General features: G+C 46.5%; 1 protein-coding gene across 1 annotated transcript; it reads right to left on the reverse strand.

The window, feature by feature from the left end:
• Positions 1–12,738: 12,738 nt before the first annotated feature.
• Positions 12,739–21,430, reverse strand: Coq7 (coenzyme Q7, hydroxylase). Its single transcript, XM_031384591.1, has 6 exons — positions 21,262–21,430; positions 17,249–17,427; positions 16,256–16,370; positions 15,215–15,354; positions 13,501–13,569; positions 12,739–12,976 (listed from the first exon to the last, which is right to left on the reverse strand). The coding sequence occupies exons 1-6, from the start codon at positions 21,332–21,334 to the stop codon at positions 12,899–12,901; spliced, it is 654 nt and encodes a 217-aa protein (XP_031240451.1). The 5' UTR covers positions 21,335–21,430; the 3' UTR covers positions 12,739–12,898.
• Positions 21,431–23,866: the final 2,436 nt, after the last annotated feature.

Genomic DNA, 23,866 nt, shown 5'->3' on the forward strand with positions numbered 1-23,866 from the left:
CCCCCCCCCCCCCCCGTCCCTTCTTCCCCTCCATCCCTCCTGCTCTTCTCCTTTCTGTCCACAAAATAAGAAGTTTAGAGCTTCCACATGCTCCCACTGTGATGTGTAGCTGCAGGCCCACCATGAGCCAAAAGAAACATTTTTCTGTTTGTAAGCTGAGTGTATCACTTTGTTACAGTAAAGGAAAGCAGACCCACATGTGACTAGTACTTAATGATTTCCAGTTTCCTTCACTGTGTCCCTAGAAACAACTTTCTACTGAGATCCATGAGAGAAATGGGATAGTGTGTCCCAACTTTGGGAACAAGTCAGTCAAGTGCATAGGTTCCTGAGAGGTCCCATGACTATGATTTCTAGGTGTGTTGGATAGTTTTATGTCAAGTTGACACTAGCTAAAATCATCTGAAAAGAAGGAATTACAGTCAAGAAAATGCCACCATGAGATCAGCCGCAGGCAAGCCTGTAGGGCATTTCCTTAATTAGTGATTGATGGGAGAGGGCCCAGCCCATTGTGGGCGATGCTATCCCTGGGCTGCAGTCCTGGGTTTTATAAGAAAGCAGGCTGAGCAAGGCATGAGGAGCAAAACAGTAAGCACCCCCTCTATGGCTTCTGCATCAGCTCCCGCCTCCAGGTTCCTGACTTGTTTGAGCTCCTGCCCTGACTTCCTTCAGTGATGAAAAATGATCTGGAAGTGTAAGTCAAATAAACCCTTTCACAACCAATAGAAACCCTAACCAAAACACTAGGGAATTTTTTCAAGGGCACCTTGCTAGCGTAGAGCCTTCCTCTGCCCTGTCCACACCCTGAGTAACCTGGGCTGGGTGCACAGCTCTTAACTTGCTCCCACACATGTGGGTTTTTTTTCTCCCGAAAGTTTGAATCTGTTACAGTTTCAAATGGTTTCCCTGGAGCAACTGTTTACCCTGTTACAAACAGATCCGATTTCTTCATCCTCCAGTACCAACTTCCGTCACTCCTGAAGGCCCTGGCCCTTCTCTCTCACCTCCCACTGCCTGCTTATGCTATAGGGTTAGTGGAAATAAGATACCCACTGCTGACAGCCACGATGCCAGACTTGCTCATAGCCATGTTGGCTGCCTGGAGACTGAGAACCTTGTCTGTCATTTTCAGCTCCAGCCCTCAGCCTGGAAAATGCCAAGCCGTCTTTGTGCACCATCCACTTGAGCACAGAGGCCCTGCAGGTTTCCTCCTTTGTGGAGGGCACACTGTGAGGAAGAAGAGGTGAATTTGGGCTGTCTTTTTATAGTCCTCTGCAAAGGTCAGGCTTTGTTTTCTAGCTGGAAAAGGCCCGCACCATACTGTGTGCATAAAAGGGATGGATTATCAGCCTGCCTTCCCGTCCAGCCTGTGCTGAGCACATAATCTACCTCTTTTTCTTGGGCAAAATCACCTAAGGTTCAGTTTGATGAATTTTATTTCTGACTCTGCATGAAGGGTTGTTGCAATACCAGTATCCTTTGGATAGCAGTGTTAGCCATCTTCCCATGATAATCACAAGATATCGGGGACTGTCAGCTTACAAAGTCAAAAAGTAAATTCGAGCTCACTGTTTTTGAGTTTCAGACTGTGGCCAGTTGGTCCTCATTTCTTTCAAGCTTGTGGTGAGGCTGCACATCCAGGTAGGGGGCAGGAGAGCAGAAATGATCGTCTGGTGCAGGGTGGGGGTTGGCGGGAGTCAGAACATTGGTGAGGGAGGGAAGAGGAGGAGGCATGGTGTGTGTGTGTGTGTGTGTGTGTGTGTGTGTGTGTGTTGTCTTCTCTAAGGATACACCTCTAGACACAGATAGGCCTCCAGCTATGCTCCACCCCTTGAAGGTCCTGCTGTGCCTGGAAAGCAAGGCTTAGAGTATTTGAGGAGTTTTATCCAAACCAGAAAAGACCAGGAAGGACACCTACTAACCAGTCATCTTGGATGCCCAGCCTGTGTAAGGCATGATATGAAATGGGTGTTTGACCTACATGAGTAAGCCATAGTAGCATGTAAACTGGCTTCAGTGACCCACAGCCATGTGGGGGAACAGAGAAGGACAGCCTATGTGCCCAGAGTTCCCTGAGCAGGATGAGCAGGACATCCCTGCCCCTGGAGGAGTTTTGCTTACTGACAGGCTGGCTGGCAGGTGATCCCTTCAGTATTGTGGTTGGACACTCTGACTGACTATCTGCAGTGTGTCGTCCTCTGTTTTAGATGCTTAGAACACACTCAGTTAACAAAGACCTCACCATCATTCAGATGATGTTTCCAGTCTAGGAAATTATACATGGACCATAAAATCTATTGTCCAAACTCAGATTTGATGGAGGGAAAGTGGTTACAACGATAATTGAGTTAGGACAACAGACACAGACCACAACTGCCCCATACAAACCATAGTGAGTAGATGTATAGACATGTATAGACATGTGTGAACATGTAATATCCCAGGATGCAAGTGAACGTTGATTTTGTTGCTTTTGATTACTGTGATTAAAAAAAAAAAAAAACTGACAAAAACAACCTACAGAAGGTTTCTTTTGGCTCATGCTTGTGGAGACTCCATAGCCAGGTTTGGTGGGCTCTGTCTGTGGTAAGAGAGATGAGATGCAGTTTCCCATAGCATGTTGGGTAGGGAGCAGAAAGCAAAGCCAGAACTGGGGGCAGGTACAGCTGCCAAAGGCCCAGGCATCTCCATAGCCTTCAGACACAACCATCAAGCTGGGGACAGAAAGCATAGCCCTCAGAGGACACTTCGGATTTAGGGGTGTTGGAACTCCACCCCCTCAAAGTCACTCCCCTCTCGTTGCCTGTGGCTGGTACAGTGTGAATGACTTCTTTGCCACCTACTCCCTGTCACAGACCTCACAACAGTGGAGCCATCCTGACAGAGCGAGCTACCTGAGACTATGGGCCAACCTTTCTTCTATTTGATGGTTTCAAGTATTGTGTCATAGTGGCATAAAGCCAACACAGGTGACCACCCCATCCATCTTCCTTCTAATCAAGGCCTGATTTGGAGTAATAACCTTTACAGGGAATTTTTCTGGTCTTTTCCTTTGGACACCATCATGGCTCACAAGCACTTAACACAGACAGCAACATCTTTCCTCTTTGTCTGAACACGTAGACGAAAAATACATGTTATGTCCTGGACTCTTGGCCAACACCCATAACTTCCTATGCCCTAATTTCACATTCAGGAACTCTCTAACTCACTCAAAGATTTCCACAATCCTCTGATGCATGAGCGAAATCATTAGAGTATGGAACAATTCTGGAAGGGCATGGGACAGTGCCTTTCTGGGGTGAGGATGACCCTTCAAACCCTTTCTACCTGCCAAGGAAACAAAATTAAAGCTCAGCTTGAGGAGGTAATATTTCAGTTTGAGAGATGAATTCACCCTGTGTGGGGTCTTCAGGCAGGGTGGAAGGTGAACCTGGCTTCTGGTTAGACACTCACACTTTCATTCCTGTGCTTCAGGCTCCATCTGGCACAGGGCAGATGCTAACCAAATGCTTTTGCATTAAAAAAAAAAAGTTTTCCCGTACCCCAAACCAGTCACTTCCCTCCTTGTATGTGCCCTGTGTCTTGATCCCATTCCTGGTCATTCTGCTAAGGCACATAGCTGACTCAGCTTCCCTGTAGGGTCTGTGGTCAGAGTTTCCAGGGACTCAGGACCAACAGAAAGGAGAGGGGAGGAACAGAGGGAGAAAGAAAGAACAGAGAAGGAAAAAGAGCAGGAAAGAGGGTGGAGAAGAAAAGAAACAGGAGAGAGTATATATATATATATATGTATATATATGTATATATACATATATATATACATATATAGAGAGAGAAAGAAAGAGAGAGAGTGAGAATGAGAATAGAGAAGGAAAGGAAAGGAGAGAGAGGAGAGAAGAGAGGAGAGATAAAAAGAGAATGGATACATGATGGATGGATGAATGATAGATAAACAGACAGACACATGGATAGGTGATAGAGGAATAGAGAGGTGATAGGTCTCTGGTTGGTGGGGTGGGGGTGGGAGGGTATGTGTTGCCCTAGCTCCTTCTGCTTCCTGGCCACCAGCATGTGAACTGCTCAGTGCTCCCTCCCCCCAGGATGGACTGACAGTGCTGAAACTGTGAGCCAAAATAAGCCTGCCCTCCCTCAGTGTGCATCTGCTGAGTAACTTGGAAAGAGTGACAAGCAAAGTCATTTACACACAGATCAAACTGTCCCAGAATAAAGGGACCTCCAGGCAATTCCCTTAGCAGAGCTCTTAATTTCCTATTAGACAAAAAGGTCAGATTTCTGTGGTCCTTCTAAATGGTATGGTGAATTCACATTCAAAAAATATTTTATTCCACAACCTTTGGACGAGGTGTACACTTAATTATTCTTTTAATGGCCACATGGCCTTATTTACACACACACACACACACACACACACACACACACACACACACACCACATCAGCAAGTAAGAATGGGAAGCTGAATCTCTTCAACACAATTTTTCATGTTGGGAGAAAGCTATTTGGGAGCTAGGCTCTGAAAATACCAAACAAAAGATTCCCCCCCCACCTCAAGCAGAAAGGGGGATAGGGAGGCAGGCCACTCACCATTGTCTCTGCCTGGTGAAGACATATACCTTGGAATGTGTTTCCAGCTGTTGAGGCACTGAAAAGGCTGGAGAAAAATTGCAAAAGCAGGCCCCTTCTTATCGGAAAACGGGAAGTCGGACAGTGGGGACCTGGCATCAGCCGAGAAAGTGGGCTGCTTCAAGGCAAAGAGTGTCCATGGAGGGCAGCCTACAGCGGTCCTGGGATTAACCCTTACTTCTCAATCTGGCCTGCACTTCTGAGCTCCCATGTGGGGTTTCAAAAGATATTCATCCCCTAGGCCTGACCTGGGAGTCTCTGCTTCAGTAGGCAGAGGAGAGAGTCGTAGAGTTTGCCTGTTGATTCTGATATGCCAGCTTAGTTAATAAACAAAAACAAACAAAAAAAAAACAAAAACAAAAGCCAAGGATGAAGCACGTGAATATTCTGTGTAACCCTGGGGAGACTTTTATAGGTAGATGTGACGGTTAATATTGATTGTCAATAGTTTCTGGAATCACTGAGGAGACAAGGCTCTGGACATGCTTGTTTGGTTGAGGGAGTTTCTAGATTGGGATAGCCTCTGGGCATGCTTATGAGGGAGCCTTCCTGGTTGTCTGGTCCATAGGCTGGAGTCTGGCACTGAGTAAGGAGAGTGAGCAGTGGGCAGCAGTAGGCAGCAGTGGGCAGCAGTGGGCAGCAGTGGGCAGCAGTGGGCAGCAGCTCTGTTCTTGCCAGCAGGTGCAATGGGACCAACCAGCCTCCTCCAGCTCCACTACCAGGCCTTCCTCACCAAGATGGACTATATCGTAAAACTATGAACCAAAACGAGTCCTTTCTCCCCTATGTTGCTTTTGTCAGGATATTTTTATCATCACAGCAAAGAAAGCACCTAAGACAGAACTGAGAGAAATCTCAAACCCAAACCAAAACAGAAACAAACAAACAAAAAAAATCAATAGTGCTTGGAAAGAAAAAGGTTGAGGCACAGATATGGATGGGGCTAGCATAGCAAGCTTGGCCACCCCTGGATTGGGTTTGGGTGTGCTAATGGGCCAGAGGACTGACCCCCAGCCCAGGGGATCCCTCCTTCCCTTCAGACTCCCAGGGGACACCCCATGTGCTCACCAGCTCAGCTCAGGAGGGTCGTTCCTACTTGCAGCTCGTGTGTCCTCCACTTTGAGTCTTTGAGTCCACCTTGTTTACCTTCGAATCATTTACAGATGTGGGCTAAGAGCCCACAACTCCAGGTGCTGGGAGATCAGGAGAAGGCGTGTAGGGATCAGGCCAGATGCTGGCCAGACAGGGGAGATGAGAACTTCAGGTAAGCGATAAAAATGAGGGGATTTACAGAGGCAAGAATGGGGTGGAGGGCAGCTGAGCCCATGTATGGGACAGAGTTAATGTGAGAGTCCGGGCTGTGCTGGAAGAGCAGGAACCAACAGGTACTGCCTGGCGCTGGAAGCTGGCACCTCGCAGGGAAACCCTGGACAGGGAGGAACTGACTGGCTGCTCCCATATTCTCATCTCTCACCCTTTTCTGAAAAAGCAAATGAATCCATCAGGACAAGGACACTGAAGCTATGTGGGCAGCGCCACCTGGAACACCCTCCCACCTGGCAATGCTCAGGTGTGGCATTCGGGGATGCTCTCCTTTTACAGCAGAGATCCAAGGGTGGTGTTGCCAGGGCCAAGTAATCCACCTTGGATTACTTGTGTTCTGCCTCTCTCAGGTGCCTTCGCCCAAGCCGGCTGAGACTGCCTGCAGGCGACCACACTCCCGCCTCGGGCTCCGCTCGGTTCGCGCGCGCCCTCTGGAGGCCACCGGCGTCGTGGGCCGTTCCTCGGAGAGGCGTCCAAGCGTGGTCCTGTGGGGCTATGACAAAGGACCCTTGAGCTGAAGACAGTCCTGGGGAGCACTGAAGAGCTGCTGTAAAAATGAGGCTTTATGTGTTTACTCGTTGATTTCACTTTTCCTGAGTAGGATCGGTCCTGCTCCCTTTCCCCCAAATCAAGGTTCAAGCTGGGTTGTACATATGTTTGCAAGGTCCTGGGGTGAGGCTCAAAAAGAGTGCAATCTCTAACAGAGTTATACTCTTGCACCATAGGGGCTGGACATGTAGTTCCATAGTTCCCACTCCGAAGCATGGCCCCAGCGCTGCAATCAGTAGTCACCAATAAAAATCTCACCTTGAGCTACAAGTTCAGGTGGTTCCCTGAAGCAACAGGGCCAGGCAATAGAGAAACAGATTCACAGACAGCCGGTAGTTAGGCTGTCAATCTCTACTCAGATCCGCACAATCATTCCACCTAAGTCTAGCCTGGTCAACCAAGGAACCGAATGGGAGAGTACGGGCAACTTACAGGTGGCACCACCCAGAAAAGTCTCTCCGGATGTAACCGTTAACCGGGGAAGGTAAACACTACCAAAGAACCTGTGGGGGTCCTGGGAGCGAAGCTTGGCCCGGATGTAGATTCTGACTGGGGTGAGGGAGCAGCCTCAAACTGTATTTGCCACCTGCCGGCATACTGAGAAGTCCAGCTCAGCTGCCGGTGGAAACACGGTGCTTGCAGAGACGAGTCCCTTCATCATCCTGGCATCAGCCCTGGGTTCTGTCCAACTTTAAATCATATTTCCCTGAAAGGTCAGACTGGTAAAGAAAGGGGAGACAAGGGAACGCTGTGGCCATGTGAGGACATGCTGCGATGGACTAATGATGGGAGGGGGAGTTGGAACCTCTCTCGCCTTGTTCTGGAAGCTCTCAGAAGCATCAAGTGCCAGTCCTTCATTTTGAAGGGGAGGATAAACACACAGCAGCTGACTGTAACACCCTTCATGTGGCCGAGACATCTGGCTCAAGAGTGTTGCTATGGGAAGTGCCTTAGCACTGTCTATGCCAGAATCAGAAGATGCTCTAGGAACCTCTGCCCAGCACTGGAGAAATAGAGACCAGAGGACCCTGGGAGTCATATGGCCTTGCCAATCCAGCCAACTCCACCAGCTCAGGTTCACTGAGAGACCAGAGGACCCTGGGAGTCATATGGCCTGACAATCCAGCTGACTCCATCAGCTCCAGGTTCACTGAGAGACCTGTCTCAAACAATAAGGCAGAGAGTGACTGGGAAAGACAGCCATCGGTGACCTTTTGCTTCTCTCCATGCACTGACCCTGACCCACAAACACACAAACCACGCAGCCTCTGTTAATTCCCTGGATTGAAACTTGTTTCCAGATACAGTATGAAACTGTATAATTTTATTTTTATTTCTATGGCAGAAAATCCACACTCTTAAGCTGTCATTAGGTTTAACTATATTCACAAGCTGTACAACAGACACTACCAATTCTAGAAAATTCTTCTGATGCCCGCCCCTCCCCCCAGCAACCCTTATCTACTGGGCGTTTCTTTCCTCCCATCCCCCACTCTAGCCCCAAGCAACCACCAATTTCTCCCCATCCCTGACCAGCCCATTCTTGACATGTCATACAAATGAGATCATAAGTGGCCTTTGGATCTGGCTTCTTTCACTGAACACATTTGAAGTTGTGGGAAAACATGAATGAGACATTGCCACTTTGACCAATTTTTTAATAGACAGTTTAGGTTCTTCATACCAGCCTCCCTCTCCAGGACTCTTCTCATTCTCTTGTACCAAACACCTGTGACCAAACATGCCTTACAGCTCATCCATGCAGCAAAGACTGATTCTTATTTCTTTTGATGGCTGAATAATATTCCATTTTCTGTAGAGGCCATTCAATTCCTCAACTGATGGGCATTTGGGTTGTTAGGAATTATGCTGCCATGGATGTTCATGCATAAACATATGTGAACATGTTTTCCATTTCTGTTGGCTTAACCTTTAGGCATGTTAATTTGACTGTGACTGCTTCCCAAAGCAGTTGGACCACCGACCTTGTGACTGTCGGCACCTGAAGGTTGCAGTTCCTCTGCATCGCCCCTAATGCTCCCTGTTCGGTTGCCCTAACAACTAATGATCATGAACATCTTTTCTTAGCTGATCGTCCATAACATTGTGTCTCCTCTGAAGTAATGGTATTCAGATTCTTTGCCTGCTTTTCAGTTGAGCTGTTTCTTTTTTTTGAGCTGGAAGTGCTCTTTGTATATTCTTTTTTTGGGGAGGGGGATTTGAAACAGGGTCTCTCTACATAATCCAGCTTGTCCTGGAACTCAATCTGTAGACCAGGCTGGCCTTGAATTCAGAGACCCACCTGCCTCTGCCTCCTGAGTGCTAGGATTAAAAGCATGAGCCACTCATGCTATAGAGATGATAAATAAATCATATCAGATAAATAATTATCAGATAAATAATTTTTTTTTTGAGACAGGGTATTTCTGTGTAGGCCTGGCTGTCCTGGAACTCACTCTGTAGACCAGGCTGGCCTTGAACTCAGAAATCCACCTGTCTCTGCCTCCCAGATGCTGAGATTAAAGGTGTGTGCCATGACTACCCGGCCAGATAAATAATTTGCAAATACTTTTCATCTCTTACAGTTATTTTTCAGTGCCTTGATTGTCATGGCATAGGTTTTACTTTTGACAGAGTCTAGTAACAAGTTTCACTGCTTGATTTGTGATAGGTATGGTAGGCTTGCTTTAGATTGTGGTGTTTTATTGCAGTGATAGAAAGCAAACTAAGATACATGTAAATTTATAGTGTATTTTAAGTTAACTTTTATATATGCTGTAAGGGTCAAACTCTTCTTGGTTTTGTTTTGAGAAAATCTATGTAGCCCTTGGCTGGCTGGCTCTTGCCATGCAGACCAGGCTAGCCTCAAACCCACAGAGATCCATCTGCCTCTGCCTCCTGAGTGTTGGGACTGACTAAATGTATACACCACTGTACCTGACTTCAAACTCACTCTTTTTATATGATGGAAACCCAATTGGTACCTTTAAAACCATTAGCAAAACACAGGCAAACGGCCTCTGTTATTCCTTGGTGACATGAATCCCCACTAAATTTCTGCAAAGAGACACACAATGAGTCTCCAGTGAGCAGTTATTTGAATACAAGTTATTTAATACAAGAGTTAGTTCTTCATTCAGTCCCACCTGCTGTCCACTGAGCAGCTATTGTGGGAGACTCAAAGATCTAGATCTCACAAATCGAAATACTCATAAAGGTCACGCAGAGCGTGTCACCCAGGGCCAGGCAGGAGGCAAGGCCATTGGGCTTAATCTCGTGAACTTGGCTGGATAAGCACACACACACACACACACACACACACACACACACACACACCTGTTAGTGAAGCTCTCTCTGGAAGTGGCTATAAGAGCATTTCAGGAACATCAGGTCAGGAGGATTAACCCTCTGATGGAGTCAAAACACTACAATACTAAGGATATGGAAAAAGAGAAGGCTAACACAGCCACTGCGAAGAACATCAGACAGGCCTGTGTGTGACATTTGTGAGGAGCGCAAGGAGGCCAGTGGCTGGAGCAGAGTGAGGCAGATGTGCCCAGAAAGCCAGGTCACCTGGAATCCTCTTTACCGTGGGGACTTTTTGTAAGAGCTGTGGGAGTGAGCCGAGCTGGCTTCCTGCTGCCAGCGTGAAGATGGATTGTGGGAGGACAAGATTATGAAGGAAGCTTCATAATCTCATTTGAGATTATGACTCATTTGGTCAAGAGAGGGAAGCGACTGGTTGGGCCCAGATGGACCATGGAAGGTAGTAGCTGGGTTTTCATGTATTGATACCACATCTTTGACAACTAGAGGGAGGCAACCTTAGCTATCAGGGAAGCCACTCTGGAAGCAGAGTTGGAGAGACAGGGAGGCAAGGGGTCCAACTTGTGGCATTTTGTGAAGATGTTTCAACTTCCAAATGGAGGCATTGGATAGACAGCTGGAAAATGGGAGGCCAAGACAAACAGCCACCATGAGACAACGTGGTATGAGGGGAAGCAGGAGGGCGAGGGTGCATCTGGAGCTTATGGCATTAAGAGACTAGGGGAGGAAAGGGTGAACTAGGGGAGCCTTCAGAGTGGTTTTCAGGTCTTCTGTTCTCATAGTTCACCACCTGCTTGGAAGCATCACCCTCAGTGTGCCATCCGCTTCCCTCCCTTCCACTTCCCTTCCTTTAAATGGGCACCTACTGTGTACTAGGACAACTGATCCTTCACAGGAGAGAAAGAATGGCCACCAATGAGACCGACACAGCAGCAGCCTGAACTCTGCCTTGTGTTAGCTACACCCACCTGTGTTAGAGACCTCTGATAGCAATCCACGCAGAGGAATCTACAGCCATCGTTGACCCTTTCTTCTCATGCTTAACGTCTTGCTATTACTTGGTCACAGAGTTAAAACCACTTTTGTTTTTTCTCTCCGTTCATCTTTATTTATGTGTGTATGCTCTGTCCTAGGTGTGAGGACCCCCTGGAGCTGGAGGAATGGATGATTCTGAGCCTCCTGGTGTAGGTGCAGAGACTGAACTGGGCTTCTCTGGAAGAGAAGCAAATGATCTTAACTGCTGAGCCACCTCTCCAGCCCCCTGTTTTGTTTTCTTGATACAGGGTCTCCCTGTGGACCCTACTTTGGCCCTAAATTTGTAATCCTCCTGTCTCAGCGTCCCAAGTGCTGAATCCACTGAATGGCAGGGAAGAGGTTGCAGCATAGAAACTATCTGGTGTCCACCATCCTGCAAAGCTGGAGTCACTGCAGCAAGGCCCAGCTCCCCTCAGGCTCTGCCGAGGGGATGCTGATGAGCAGGCGCTAGGCTATGGGAACCACTGACCAGTGCAACTAGGCCAAAATTTTTGGTCTACAAAATTCTTTTTTTCCTTGCTGTATTGCTCAGATTGACCTCCAACTCCTGCCCCAGCCTCCCAGGGAAGCTTCAAGGGACATTATGCTGTGAGAGGGGAACTAGTGATTTTTTTTTTTTTATATTGGTTTTTGTATTTGACAGGGTCTTACTATGTAGCTGACTGGCCTGGAGCAGAGTGTATAGACCAGACTGGCCTCCGGCTCATGAAGATCTATCTCCCTCTGCTTCCCATAGCTGGGATTGCAGGCATGTACCACCACACTCTGCTTGATCCTGGGTTGTTTTTTTTTTTTTAATATATTTTGAAAATTTAAAATAATAGTTCACAGAAATGCTAAATTTTAGTCAGTATGGCTTATTTGGAGGTAGCAGACCTTGAAGAAACTATAGTTCAACTGTAAATAGCCCACAGCTCTGTATGTTATTGTGGTTGTGTGCTGAGGATAACCCTGGACTCCTGCAGATCCTCTTGCCCCAACCTCCCCCAGGCTAGGCTTACAGGCCTGCACTGCCACACCCAGCTTCACTCTAATTTTTGATTGGGGTAATGTCATCCTGCCTTCGTCTACGAGGACTGCTATTAAAATACTGTGGGCTCAGGAGCTCGTAAACAACAAAAGCTTGTTTGCAGTTCTGGAGGCTGTGAAGTCCAAGATCAACGTGCCAACAGGTTGGTGTCCAGTGGAACCAACTGTGGGTCTCCCCCAGGCTTCATTTTTATAAGGACACTAACCCCACTCCTGAGGACTTTGCCCCCTTATCTAATCACCTCTCAGCCTCCTCTCCCTTCCACTGTCTCCTCTGGGGTGAGGGACTCACCACCTCCTAATACCATCGGCTCTGGGTGAGGATTTTCAGGAGACACCTTTCCCAAGGTGCTTTGCCATGTAATGACAAAGTCAGAATGCACAGTTCCTCCCTGGATAGACTTCCCAGTCTTGCTTACCCCATCTTATACAGTCTAATGTTTTAAATGACTTTTTTTTTTTTTACCTGCAAACTCAATTTATTTTCCTCACAAAGACTCCTGGAAAGATGGCTCAGGGGTGAGGAGCGAGCACCTGCTGCTCTTGCAGGGGACTTGAGTTTGGTCCCCAGCTCACAGCTGCCTGTCACTCTGGCTCCAGGGATCCAACACTCTTCTGGCCTTCACAGACATCCAAACATATATACACACAGAGAGAGAAATAAAAGTAAAATAAATCCTTAAAAAAAGGATTCTTGTTAACTAATGAATGGTTCATTCTTGATGTCTTAGGCCCAAATTAACTATAAGACCAAGGGAAGACCAGCTGCATGCGTTGTAAGGTGAGCAGAGGTAGTTAACTGCCAGTCTCACAGCACAAGAAAACCAAGGAAACCAGCGCCAAAGAGTTTTATTGACAAACAATGACACAACCCTCAAATACCGCCTCTTGTATTAACAGAACTCACACAGTGATAATTGTACAGTTCCTCCTTCACAAACATCACTTCTTAAGTTACAACCATCTTTTCTAGAATGGATCAATAGACATACTTTAAAACCTTTCTGATAAATATATGGCTGCACTGCATCCGGCCTGGATAATCCTCTTCAACAAGGCATATGCGGGAGCCTGTGGAGAACAAAAGGCTGCAATGTAGCTGACTAGCAGAGTGGTGTCTAACATGGACAGTACCCTGAGCTTGAAAAATAAGCAAACGGGAAGAAGTATGTTCAGTGGTAGAGCGCTTGCCTAGCAAGGCCCTGGATTCAATGCCAGCCCCTAAACAAAGAGCAACAAAACCCCACAAGGTGCATCTATTTTCAGATGTCAGACCTGGACTCACTGGTAGGGCAGGGTTTGGGCTCCTCTGGATAAAACAGGATCTGGGAAATGATTTAATTTGAAACAAAAGCCATACAGAATTCTAGAAGCACCTATGGCCACTGAACCCCTGGGTTGTTTCTTGGGATAGTAACAGAGCAAGACACAGGAGCCTCACCATGGACTGAGGCTGAGCTTGGGTGCTTTCTGTCAAGAACCTGTTTCCCTGACTTCTGACCTTTACTTTCAAATGTCCCTTTCTGGGAACAGAAACCTCTGGCCCCTCAACCTTTAAAATGGCCCCGGAGCACCACAGTAATAGTTGGCCCTACCAGCTCTGCATCATGGTCCAGGCCTGTGTCGTGGTGTTCAAGCTCCTCATCTCGAAACTGCTTGATGACCTAGGAAGAAAAGCAATCGCAAACCGAGGTAAGTCAGCACCCCAGGCCGCCTGTGGCCCATCCTGTTTCCAAGCCAGAGCTGTGTGTTCTAGCATACGGCTAAGGCTGGCATGCTTTTTCTGTAAAGGGTTAGAGTTCTTCACGCTGTCACTCCAGTGGGGCAGACAGCCTTGCAAGAGTGAACCATGGCCGTAGCTCTAATAAGACTTATTTATGGGCTGGTGAGATAGCTCAGCGGTTAAGAGCACTGACTGCTATTATGAAGGTGTTGAGTTCAAATCCCAGCAACCACATGGTGGCTCACAACCATCCATAATGAGATCTGATGCCCTCTTCTGGTGTGTCTGAAGATAGCTACAGTGTACTTACATACAATAATAAATAAATCTTTAAAAAAAAAGAAAGACTTATTTATGAAACAAGCGTCGCCACAGGCTAGCTAATTCAGGTTTTAAAAAAAGTGAGAGCTGTTGCCTGTCTTAGTCACTGCTCTATTACTGGTTAGAAACACCATGACCAAAGCAACTCTTATAAAGGAAAGCATTTGATGGGGGGCTTGCCTACAGTTTCAGAGGTTTAGTTCATTATCAGCATAGCAGGGAGCACGGCAGCACTTTGGTGCTGGAGCAGTAGCTGAGGGCTACGTGCTGACCTGCAGACCAAGAGAGAGCTTTTGCAAACTTAAAGTCCACCCCCAACAACAAGGCTAATCCTAAACCTCCCAATCCTTCCCAAAGAGTGCCACTCCCCAACAGCTAAGCATTCAAATCTATGAAACTATGGGGGCCACTCTTAGTCAAACCACCACATGGCCAAGTACAGTAATGCACACTTACAACCCCAACACCTGGAAGGCAGAGGCAGGAAGGCTAAAAGTCAAGATAAGCCTTTGTCTCAAAAATAAAACAAACAGAATCTAAGTAAATGAACCGCTGTAGGGGAGACTGATGGAGGATGACGACCAGGCAGGAGGATCCGCTGGAGCTGATAGTACAAGACCAGCCTGGGCCTAATAGTTCCTTCTTTCCTATAGAAAATTACCTGAGGAAAATCATTCAACCTGAAGAGTTGATCATTATTTTTTTAAATTTTATTTTTGGGATTATTTCTACAGCATTTCTCCCGTCCCTTTCCTCCCTCCAAATCTTCCTATATACCCCTCTCTGCTCTCCTTCAAGTTCATGGACTCTCTTTTCATTAGTTGCTGTTGCATGTGTCTATGTATTTGTTTATACAAATGTAAATCTAGTCTGTTCTGTCTGTATAATGCGCCCTGTGTGTATGCTTTTAGGGCTGACCTTCTGGCACAGGACAAACGGTGTGCTCTTCCCTGGAGAAGGCCACTCCTCCCATCTCAGCTTTCCTGAATTGCTTATGGCTCTTTGTGGAGGGGTGAGGCCTTTTCTCTGGGGTGAATTTTTCTCTGTCTAGTTAGTGTGTTAGCTGACATCATCCTTGTTCACCTCACGCCGTTGAGTCATTGATGTGCAGAGGCCACACAGACCTGGACTGGGGACAGTTCTGAGCTGTATGACCTGCTTGTGTCTCTTGTAGAAAAGACGTCCCTTCCTCAGTTGTCTAAGCCCCTGTCTCCTTAGTATCTGTCACCTGCCCTTTCTTCTCTCAAGTGCACACAGTCAGTCACCTGCAGCAGCTCCTCATACTTCTCAGGGTCCTCTTCCATCAGCATGCGGATCTGGTTGTTGTAGTGATGGGCAATAGACTCTTCTACCGCCACCGTGCAGGCCATTGCTCCTTCCTTCCCTAGCAAGGCAGTTCCAGCCCCTGCAACCATCAAACAAAGTCAAGCCACACGCTGCTGGTCATTTGTGAGGCATCCTGACATCTGGGTTGGTAACTCTATGGGAGGGCTGTGTTATGCTTCTCAGGGTGTCTAATGGCACCCAATAACCCTCTAGATGTCAGCAGTTATGATGCTGATCATAACCACTGGACATTTAGATATTCCCATGAATCCCTTGAAACAGTCACCCCAAGTTGAGAAGCTGCTGGGGCTCATATCAGATACCAGTCACATAGCTCTTTTTGAATGGATTTTTGTTTTATTTGGTTGTCTTATTTTGTTTGAGGCAAGGTCTCACTTTGAAACCCAAGTTAACCTGGAACTTCCTGTGTAGCCTAGCATAGCCTGACCTATATTCTCCTTCCTCCTGCCTCTGCCAGGATTGAGGTTGCGGGCATGCACTACCACGTGGACCCTCTGCAGAGAGCTGAGAGCACTGTCTGGGTTCTCTGCTGTTCTTCCGTGTGTGTGTGTGTGTGTGTGTGTGTGTGTGTGTGTGTGTGTGTGTATGTATGTATGGTATGGAACTCGATTTGTAGACCAAACTGGCCTCAAACTCAGGTCCACCTGCCTCTGCCTCCCGAGTGCTGGGGTAAAAGGTGGGCACCCCCTCTCTCAGACTCAGCCAGCTCTCAGGTCAGGATTCCCAGGACACAGCATTTGGCTTCCCTCTGTTAGTTATCATACCATCTATTTGTAAAAGTGATGGCTCTATCTTAAAGTAATATAAGCAAAGAAAATTCAATCAACTTCATCAACTTCAATTTAACTTCAGGAAAACACACAGTAAATTTTAAAAGGTTGACTGAGGGCATGACAAGGGTTCCAGAGGCATGAACAGCCCATCACAAGAGCCCAAGCAGCTGCTGGACAGACACATACCCAGGGCAAAGCCTGCCACGTTCCACAAGGGCATCAAAACCGTAGGTCGGACTCTGAATGCAACCATCAACTCGTTGAACTTTTTCAAATGGTTCTTCTCTTGATCCCACATTTTCTGGGGGGAAAAACATAAAGAGTCATCACAGGGACAGGCTGAGCACACAGAGGTGATAAGGAATAAGGAAGGATTCTCAGCCTTTTCTGTGAGGAAACATTAACACCTCAATGGGAGGCATTCTCCTGAAAGGGGGTTGGGGGGGCACGACACTCTTCAAAGGAGAGATGTGCAGGGCCACAAGCAGATAAACAACATCTTACACAGGGGATGAGCTTTGAGGACTGGGATCTGCGTGGGGGGGGGGGATCTAAAAGGACCCAAGCTAAGCTACCCTGTGTCATGGGGCCAATGGCTCTACATGAGCTTGTTTATTCCCTAGCCAAACCCAGGGAGTTGGGGATTACCAGGTTAGTTTGCACACAGGGAAATGAAAACCTAGAGGTCATGTGACCTCCTCAAGGTCACAGAAGTATGTGAGAGAGATGGAAAGGAAACCTAGATCTTTGGGACTATTAACCCCCCTCTCTGGCACTCTGTGCTAGGACACGCCTATGATAACCTCCAGGCACACGAAACATTCTTCTAATGGAGGGATTTTCAGCAATGAAACAATAACACCACAAATACACTCAATTTGCAGACCCAATTGCTTTCTCTCTTACTTTTCCCCTCTCTCCATTCTTTCCTTCTGACCTGGAACTTCCTATGAAGACCAGGCTGTCCTCAAAGTCCCAGAGATCACTCTATCTTCGGCTCCTGAGTGCTGGGATTACAGGCATGCACCACCACACCCAGCCATAGTCAATGTATATTTGTGCTTTTAGATAACTGAGCATATGCTTTGTTCCACAGCGCCTCCCTCTGGAGCACACAGCCAAAAATGATGCCTCACTGCCAGGGCAATAGATCAGTCTGAGACTTAGGGAAGAACCCACCTGAATGACAGGGCCAACACTGGTCCGACCCAGCACGGCCATTTGCCCTGCATAGATGCGGTTTGCTCCATATTCACCAGCGTGATCCACACGAATTATTCGATCCACGGCTGCCCGGTTAATATTGTCTAAGGTCATTCCCGAACTGTGACACCTGATGATGAGGCCTCTTCCATAAGCTGCAATGAAAATGCAAGTGGCCATCTCTCACTATCCACATAGGACACTGGCATTTGTGGAAACAGTGATTAGTGTGCATATGCTGACGTGCACGTGGCAGTCAGAGGACAGCTTGCAGGAGTCAGTTCTCACAGTCCTCCATGTGGAGCCCAGGAATGGAACTTGGGCCCTTACGCTGGACAGCAAGCACCTTTACCCACTGAGTCATATGGCCGGCCTGTTGCCTTTTTGCCAACAGAATGAAAGATGTGTTAGAACAAGCCTGAAGGCTGGACACGTCTATCAGTATGTTCTTTATCACTTGCAATGCTTTCAAACCCAAAACACTTCACCTAAAGACTGGGGTTTCTGGCTTTACTTTAAATGTATGTTGATCTGGAAAGCCTGAAACCTGTCCTCACCAGGCAGCTGACATGACAGCTGCTTCAGGAAAGGGAGGCTCCCCTCCCAAGCTGTATAGCAGAAGCCCCTGGAGTGCACCCAAAGCCATGATGCTCTCCCCAAGTCTCCCTGGGAAGTAGTCGGCGTTGGCTGATCTTCTGAAAAAGCTCAGGGCGCAAAGCCTGGCAACCCACGTTGGGACGTCAGCGTTCTTTTAATACGCCAGCTCCGTGGACAGGTGACTGAGACCCTGCTTGACAAGGTTTGACCTCAGACTAAAACTCTTCTTCAAAATGTAAATTCTTTTCTGGAAACCAAATGGCAAACACTTTCACCATGCTCTCCAAGCCCCAGATGAGAGGATCTTAAATGTTTACCTCCTCCCAAAAGGGTCCTGTAGTAATGTGTGCTCACCCGTATGGAAACGGAAACCCACGGGCCCTCTGGCTTGTCGCTCTAGCTGCATCCTGGGATGGTGTTTAAAGCGTTGCAGGCTCTTTGTTTGCTATGCCTACCATGTCTTTGGAAGAAACTTTTATTCACCTAGGCAAACTTCAACATCCAGAAAATGGGTGGAAAAGTTCACATACATCTTTGGCTCTTTCATCCAGGAGGCTTAAGGTCGTTGGATACAAGGTCACTGGGCAGGCTTGGAGGATCTGGCGTGTGTGCATGCCGTAGTTGGGAACATGGGCTTTGCTGCCAAGTAGGATTTTAAATGCTGTATCTATTTATTATAGTGCTTATTATTTATTAAGCCTGCCCCTGAGCTACCACTGAGCTACAGCAACAGGCTAAGGACAAATAGCACACTGTGTGCAAAGGAACATGGATTCTACAGGAATGGGACTGGCTTTGGTCTACTGTGCATGGCATGTTCTGTCTCACCCATCTCATTGACTCTAACTGAACAGAGTCCAGAGAGCAGACACGGCACCCCAGGCACCTCAGCTCCCCTGCTGAGTGTAAGACACCAACCATTCCAAACTGTCTTCAGACAGTGGGGCTCTATGGTCTGAGGCCCACACGTTATAGGACAGCGATGGGACACAATCAGGGTCCTGTTGTATTTCTGTACCCAAGTTCAAGGGCCTGTGCTTGTGGCCAGCTTGTCTCCTTGCAGAAAGAAGGGTCTGGGGGCAGACTTGATGAGCCAGTTGTACTTCTCAACACAATCGTGTTTGCTTCTGCTCCTACTTTTTTAGCAAAGAAAGTTCAAGGCAACCCAGTACTCCTTTTTAAGAAAGTCTATTAAGGAATAACAAGGAGGCTAGAGAGATGGCTCAGCAGTTAAGAGCACTGCCTGCTCTTCCAAAGGTCCTGAGTTCAATTCCCAGCAACCATATGGTGGCTCACAACCATCTCTAATGGGATCTGATGTCATCTTCTGGTGTGTCTGAAGAGAGTAACAGTGTACTCATATAAAAAAAAATTTTTTTTTTTAAAAGGAGTAACAAGGAGCTGAGCAGGTGGGCCAAGTTCATAGACTGGCTTTTGAGATGTGATGAACAGGATTCTTTGTAACCGAGAACACACTGGAATGTTCACTAAAACCCAACCTCTGCACTCAATGACTGGGAGAGGGTAGTGTTTCTCCTTTTATCTAAGAAATCAGTATAGATATTTCTTAATTCCAGCGCGAGGCGGCAGAGCTCTGTGAGTTGGAGGATATCCTGGTGAACACAGCAAGTTCCAGGTCAACCAGCGCTGGAACCCAAACTAAACCCTACCCAGCAGCAAGGCTATTTTTATTTTATTTTTATATTAGTTTAGTTTAGTTTAGTTTTTAGAAACAGTGTTTCTTTGTATAGCCCTGGCTGTCCTGGAACTCACTCTGTAGAAGAGGCTGGCCTTGAACTCAAAAATCTGCCTGCCTCTGCCTCCCAAGTGTTGGGATTAAAGGTGTATGCCATCACTGCCTGGCTTTTTTTTTTTTTTAAAGGAGACACACACTTAAGTTTTCTTTGTTATTATTATCATGAAGTTAAATGAAACAAAGTAAGCTAAGTTACTTCCTAAATGAAAACAAATGATTCTTATTGTTACCTGTTCACTGGGTTAGCAAGGAGCCTTAAAATTCACATCCCTGAGACCTGACTGCCTTGTTCTGCACTTTAAATAAAGTTGAGTCCCAGAGCTAGAAGCTCTCAAGTGTGCTGTCCCAAGCATGGTACCTGGGAGATTTTAAGTGGCTTATGGACACATAAATAACATCCTAACAGGCTCTTTAAAAGTCTCTTCTGATCCATTTATCATCAAGGAAAACATCTCTATAGCTGGCATGTCTTGAATAATATTCAAACACTTGATGAGCACTCTTCTTTTTCAGAAAGAAAAATAGCCTTGGAATCAAGCCTTGGTATGCACACACAACAATATCTAATGAAGTTTCATATTTTGTTCTCATGGTACTTATGGTGGTGGTGCACGTGTGTGTGTGTGTGTGTGTGTGTGTGTGTGTGCGCGCGTGCGTGCGTGCGTGCGTGCGTGTGTGTGTGTGTGTGTGTGTGTGTGTGTATGATTACTCATCCATTTGAGGGCAGACAATTCTGGCTTATTTATTTACCATAAGGATGTTGTTTTGATGAGATTACTTAATAAGTCGTAGTTATACAAAAACACATCTCAAATCTTCAAATAATATTGCCTTCAGGCAAAAAAGAAATCCAATGCTTGAAGATTTAGTTGTGAGAAAATGACGATTTTCTGGAGCAGCTCAGATCACACATGATTCAGACCTGAATCCAGACCCACCTCTCTCCATTCCAAATTCAAAGCTTACTATATTGTGCAATGCAAACAGTCCCATGACAGGCTTGATAAAAACAGACTCTAGGGCTGGAAAGAGGGCTCAGTAGTTAAGAATGTGTACTGCACTTGCAAAGGACTTGAGTTGGGGTTCCCAGCACCAGTCCCATATACAGGGACTCACAAACTGCCTGTTATTCTAGCTGCAGATTCAAACCCCAATTCTGACCTCTCTGGCATTTAATTATTGTGCGGGTGTGCACGCGCGCGCGAACACACACACAGACACACAGACACAGATACACACACTCTTTCTCCCTCTCCCTCTCCCATTTAAAAAAAAATCAATCCAGTAGATAATGAGCGGGACCCGAAAATCTACATTTATAACGGATTGATGCTGTCGTTGGAAGGTTATTTTGCTTGAGAAAGCCCTGAGTGAAGACTGGAGGGACACTACAGGACACTCAAGTTCCACACCTGTACTGATGTCACGTAACAGGCTAGTAATCACTTGTTTCCCGGTAGGGCATCCTGCAGAACTTCACCCATTCCTGTCAATCAACTTGACGTACTACAAACCCCACCCCCATGTCGCGCGCTTGTGACGTATAGACGTCTTCCCCATGACATCAGTGACCTCCACTGCTAATAGTCACCGGCGAGGAACCCCGTGCCGAACCGCGATCCTGAGCGGCCGGTACCTGAGAAGGGCCTCCCGACACCAGTGCGCAGGCGTCCCACGGAAGCAGCCGCTATCGCTCCCGCGGCGCTCATAGCTGGTGACAATGAAGCCACGGTCCAAACGCCCCGCCAATCGTGCTCTCGACTCAGGGTGATGACGCATGATACCAAGGACCGAGTCAGTGGAAACGCCCCTAGGCCGTGGATTGCACCCGATTGGTTGGAAATGACCGATGCACGTACTCTATTGGGTATACTCCCTGTCGATCATTGGGACGTCGTGAAGGCGCCCAGTCCGCTCTAAGGTTTGGTGCCGAGTTAACCTAGAGCGGCCGCTTAGTTTAGCGCTTCTCACTGCCCTGGGAAGGAGACTCGCAGGTCACTGTTGTTTCCTCCACGTTACGGAGATTATTTTTCTCTATTAAGGGCCTATTTACACCTAAAAATCAGTAGCAACTAACCTGGTAAAACGTGCCAGTTTTTTGGTGTAATTGTGGGTTTCACAGTTTGTTTCCCGGTATTTCCCGTTAAATTGAGATTTGTTTCATTGTTCTTCACACTTTACTGGATTATTCATGGCCTAGTGCACATTAGTGATGAAGATAGCTGTGTGTTGTGGAAAGGAAAATCTAGCAACATACATTAAACATTTTAAAGTGCACATCCATTAATATAACAGCTAGGATCTAGTCAATAGAAATAAAATTTCAGTTTAGTATATAAGGGGGGGGGGTTTCATACCTGCAAGGATAATCAGTGTCTATTATAGAACCACTAGAGACTGTGGCTTTAGGAAAGCTTCAGTTTGCGCCCTTGGGGTTTTATGTATTTCGTTCATAGCTACTGTAAAATAATTGAAGCTATTAAGCCGTTCTATATAACTATAGTGTTCAAATTAGTATATTACAGTAACTTAAAATTAAGATGAGCCCAAGTACTGGGCCTTCGTGGCAGTGAGAGCACTTTTGACAATCCTGTGGAATACTCGACCTAAATCTGGGTCTTAACATGTTCAAAACCGTTCCCAGGTATTTCACTTCTAGATCTGTCCTAAAGAGAGAAAAGAATGTTGAGGCGTATGTCCTAGTTATTACTGGAAATTTTTGGAAGTAAAATATTAAAAACTGGAGCTAGAAAGACAGCTCAGAAGTTGTCAGTTTCCTGCTGTTGCAGAGGACCTGAGTTTGGTTCCCAGAAGCCACATTAGGAAGCTAACAACTGCCTATAACTCCAGCTCCAAAGGATCCAGCACTCTCCTCTGGACTCTGCACCTATGTCACACAGACAAATACATGTTTTTTAAAAGGTTACCATCAAAAGGATGCTAAGCCAGGCAGTGGTGGCACACACCTTTAATCCCAGATCTTGGGAGGCAGAGGCAGGTGGATTTCTGAGTTCAAGGCCAGCCTGGTCTACAGAGTGAGTTCCAGGACAGCCAGGGCTACACAGAGAAGTCCTGTCTCAAAAAAAAAAAAAAAAAAAAAAAAAAAAAAAAAAAAAAAAAAGGAAAAAAGGAAAAAAAATGCTAAAAACTATGACTCATGAGCACAGGTAGCAGCTCCCTGAAATGTATGTAATGATCTTGAGTTCATATCTGATTACATCACTCAGGCTTGCCTCAAACTGGTGATACGTCTTTGGCCTCTGGAGCTTCTGTGTGTCAGAACAATGAACATTGAAAAAACTTTGGATAAAACAATAGAACATTTAAGTGGAAAAGATGAGACTATTATATTCTTTCTTCCATCTATGCTTGCTCTTTCTTCTTCCCCTCTCTTCTCTCCCCTCCCCCTCCCCCTGGTTATAAGACAAGAATCTCACCCTGTATCCAGGTGTCTTTCAACTTCCTGTGTCATCCAAGCTGGATGCTTATGTGTGCTTATGAATGATTTTGATTTTTCTCTGTAGTGTTCAATGGTCTCATACTTTCTATGGTAAATACTTTTATAATTTCAAAAGAACAAAGAGTATATGATTCCCTAATCAAGTTCTGAAATATAAAAGCAAATTTGTCTTAGTTTTGTATTTTAAGTGTAAGGGAAGTGTTTCTGAAGGTGAAGGTATTTGTTCACAGTCAAACAGCAAAGGGTACATCCCATGTTTCAAGCACTTCTCATGCTCTGGAAAGGTTTCTGGTAAAGCCTCACTCTATGGGGTAAAGATGTGTTCAGAAGTTCTCACAGGGTCAGATCTTGTACCACCCAGGGGGAAAATGAATTCTTCTGTTCCCAAATACTTAGCAGAGTGGCTAGCTGCCATTGGATTTTTGACTGCAAGGTCTGATTTGCCAACTTAACAGTTAATGCAAGCTAGAGACCTGTCTAACTGGATTCTCCTTCTTTACTGGGATGAGAACATTCTGTGGCTGCAAGAACCTGCAAGTCTGCTCTGCGAGGGAGAGAGAAGGGGGAGGGGGAGGAGGGAGGGAGGGGAGGAGGGAGAGAGAGGGGGGAGAGAGGGAGAGAGAATAGAAGAGAAAGGAAGGGAAAAGAGAAGAAAGGAAAAAGAAAAACAAGACAAGAGCCTATAGCAGAAGGGAAATGAAAATATTTGTAGAGGCTTTTAAAGTTCAATTTCCTGGTGTCCCTATGGGGGAAGAATGACGATACTCACTTCAAGTACCCA

Source organism: Mastomys coucha, unplaced genomic scaffold, assembly GCF_008632895.1.
Source record: "Mastomys coucha isolate ucsf_1 unplaced genomic scaffold, UCSF_Mcou_1 pScaffold21, whole genome shotgun sequence".
In the NCBI taxonomy this organism is placed as follows: Eukaryota; Metazoa; Chordata; class Mammalia; order Rodentia; family Muridae; genus Mastomys; species Mastomys coucha.

What these genes read in the sequence shown, in the direction of transcription:
- Coq7 (XM_031384591.1), bottom strand. Translation starts at nt 21,334, where the DNA reads ATGAGCGCCGCGGGAGCGATAGCGGCTGCTTCCGTGGGACGCCTGCGC. An exon ending in GTGTTGGCCCTGTCATTCAG is followed by an intron (nt 16,371 to 17,248) that starts GTGGGTTCTTCC and finishes TTTTCCCCCCAG; the next exon opens with AAAATGTGGGATCAAGAGAA. An exon ending in AGTATGAGGAGCTGCTGCAG is followed by an intron (nt 13,570 to 15,214) that starts GTGACTGACTGT and finishes TTTTCTTCCTAG; the next exon opens with GTCATCAAGCAGTTTCGAGA.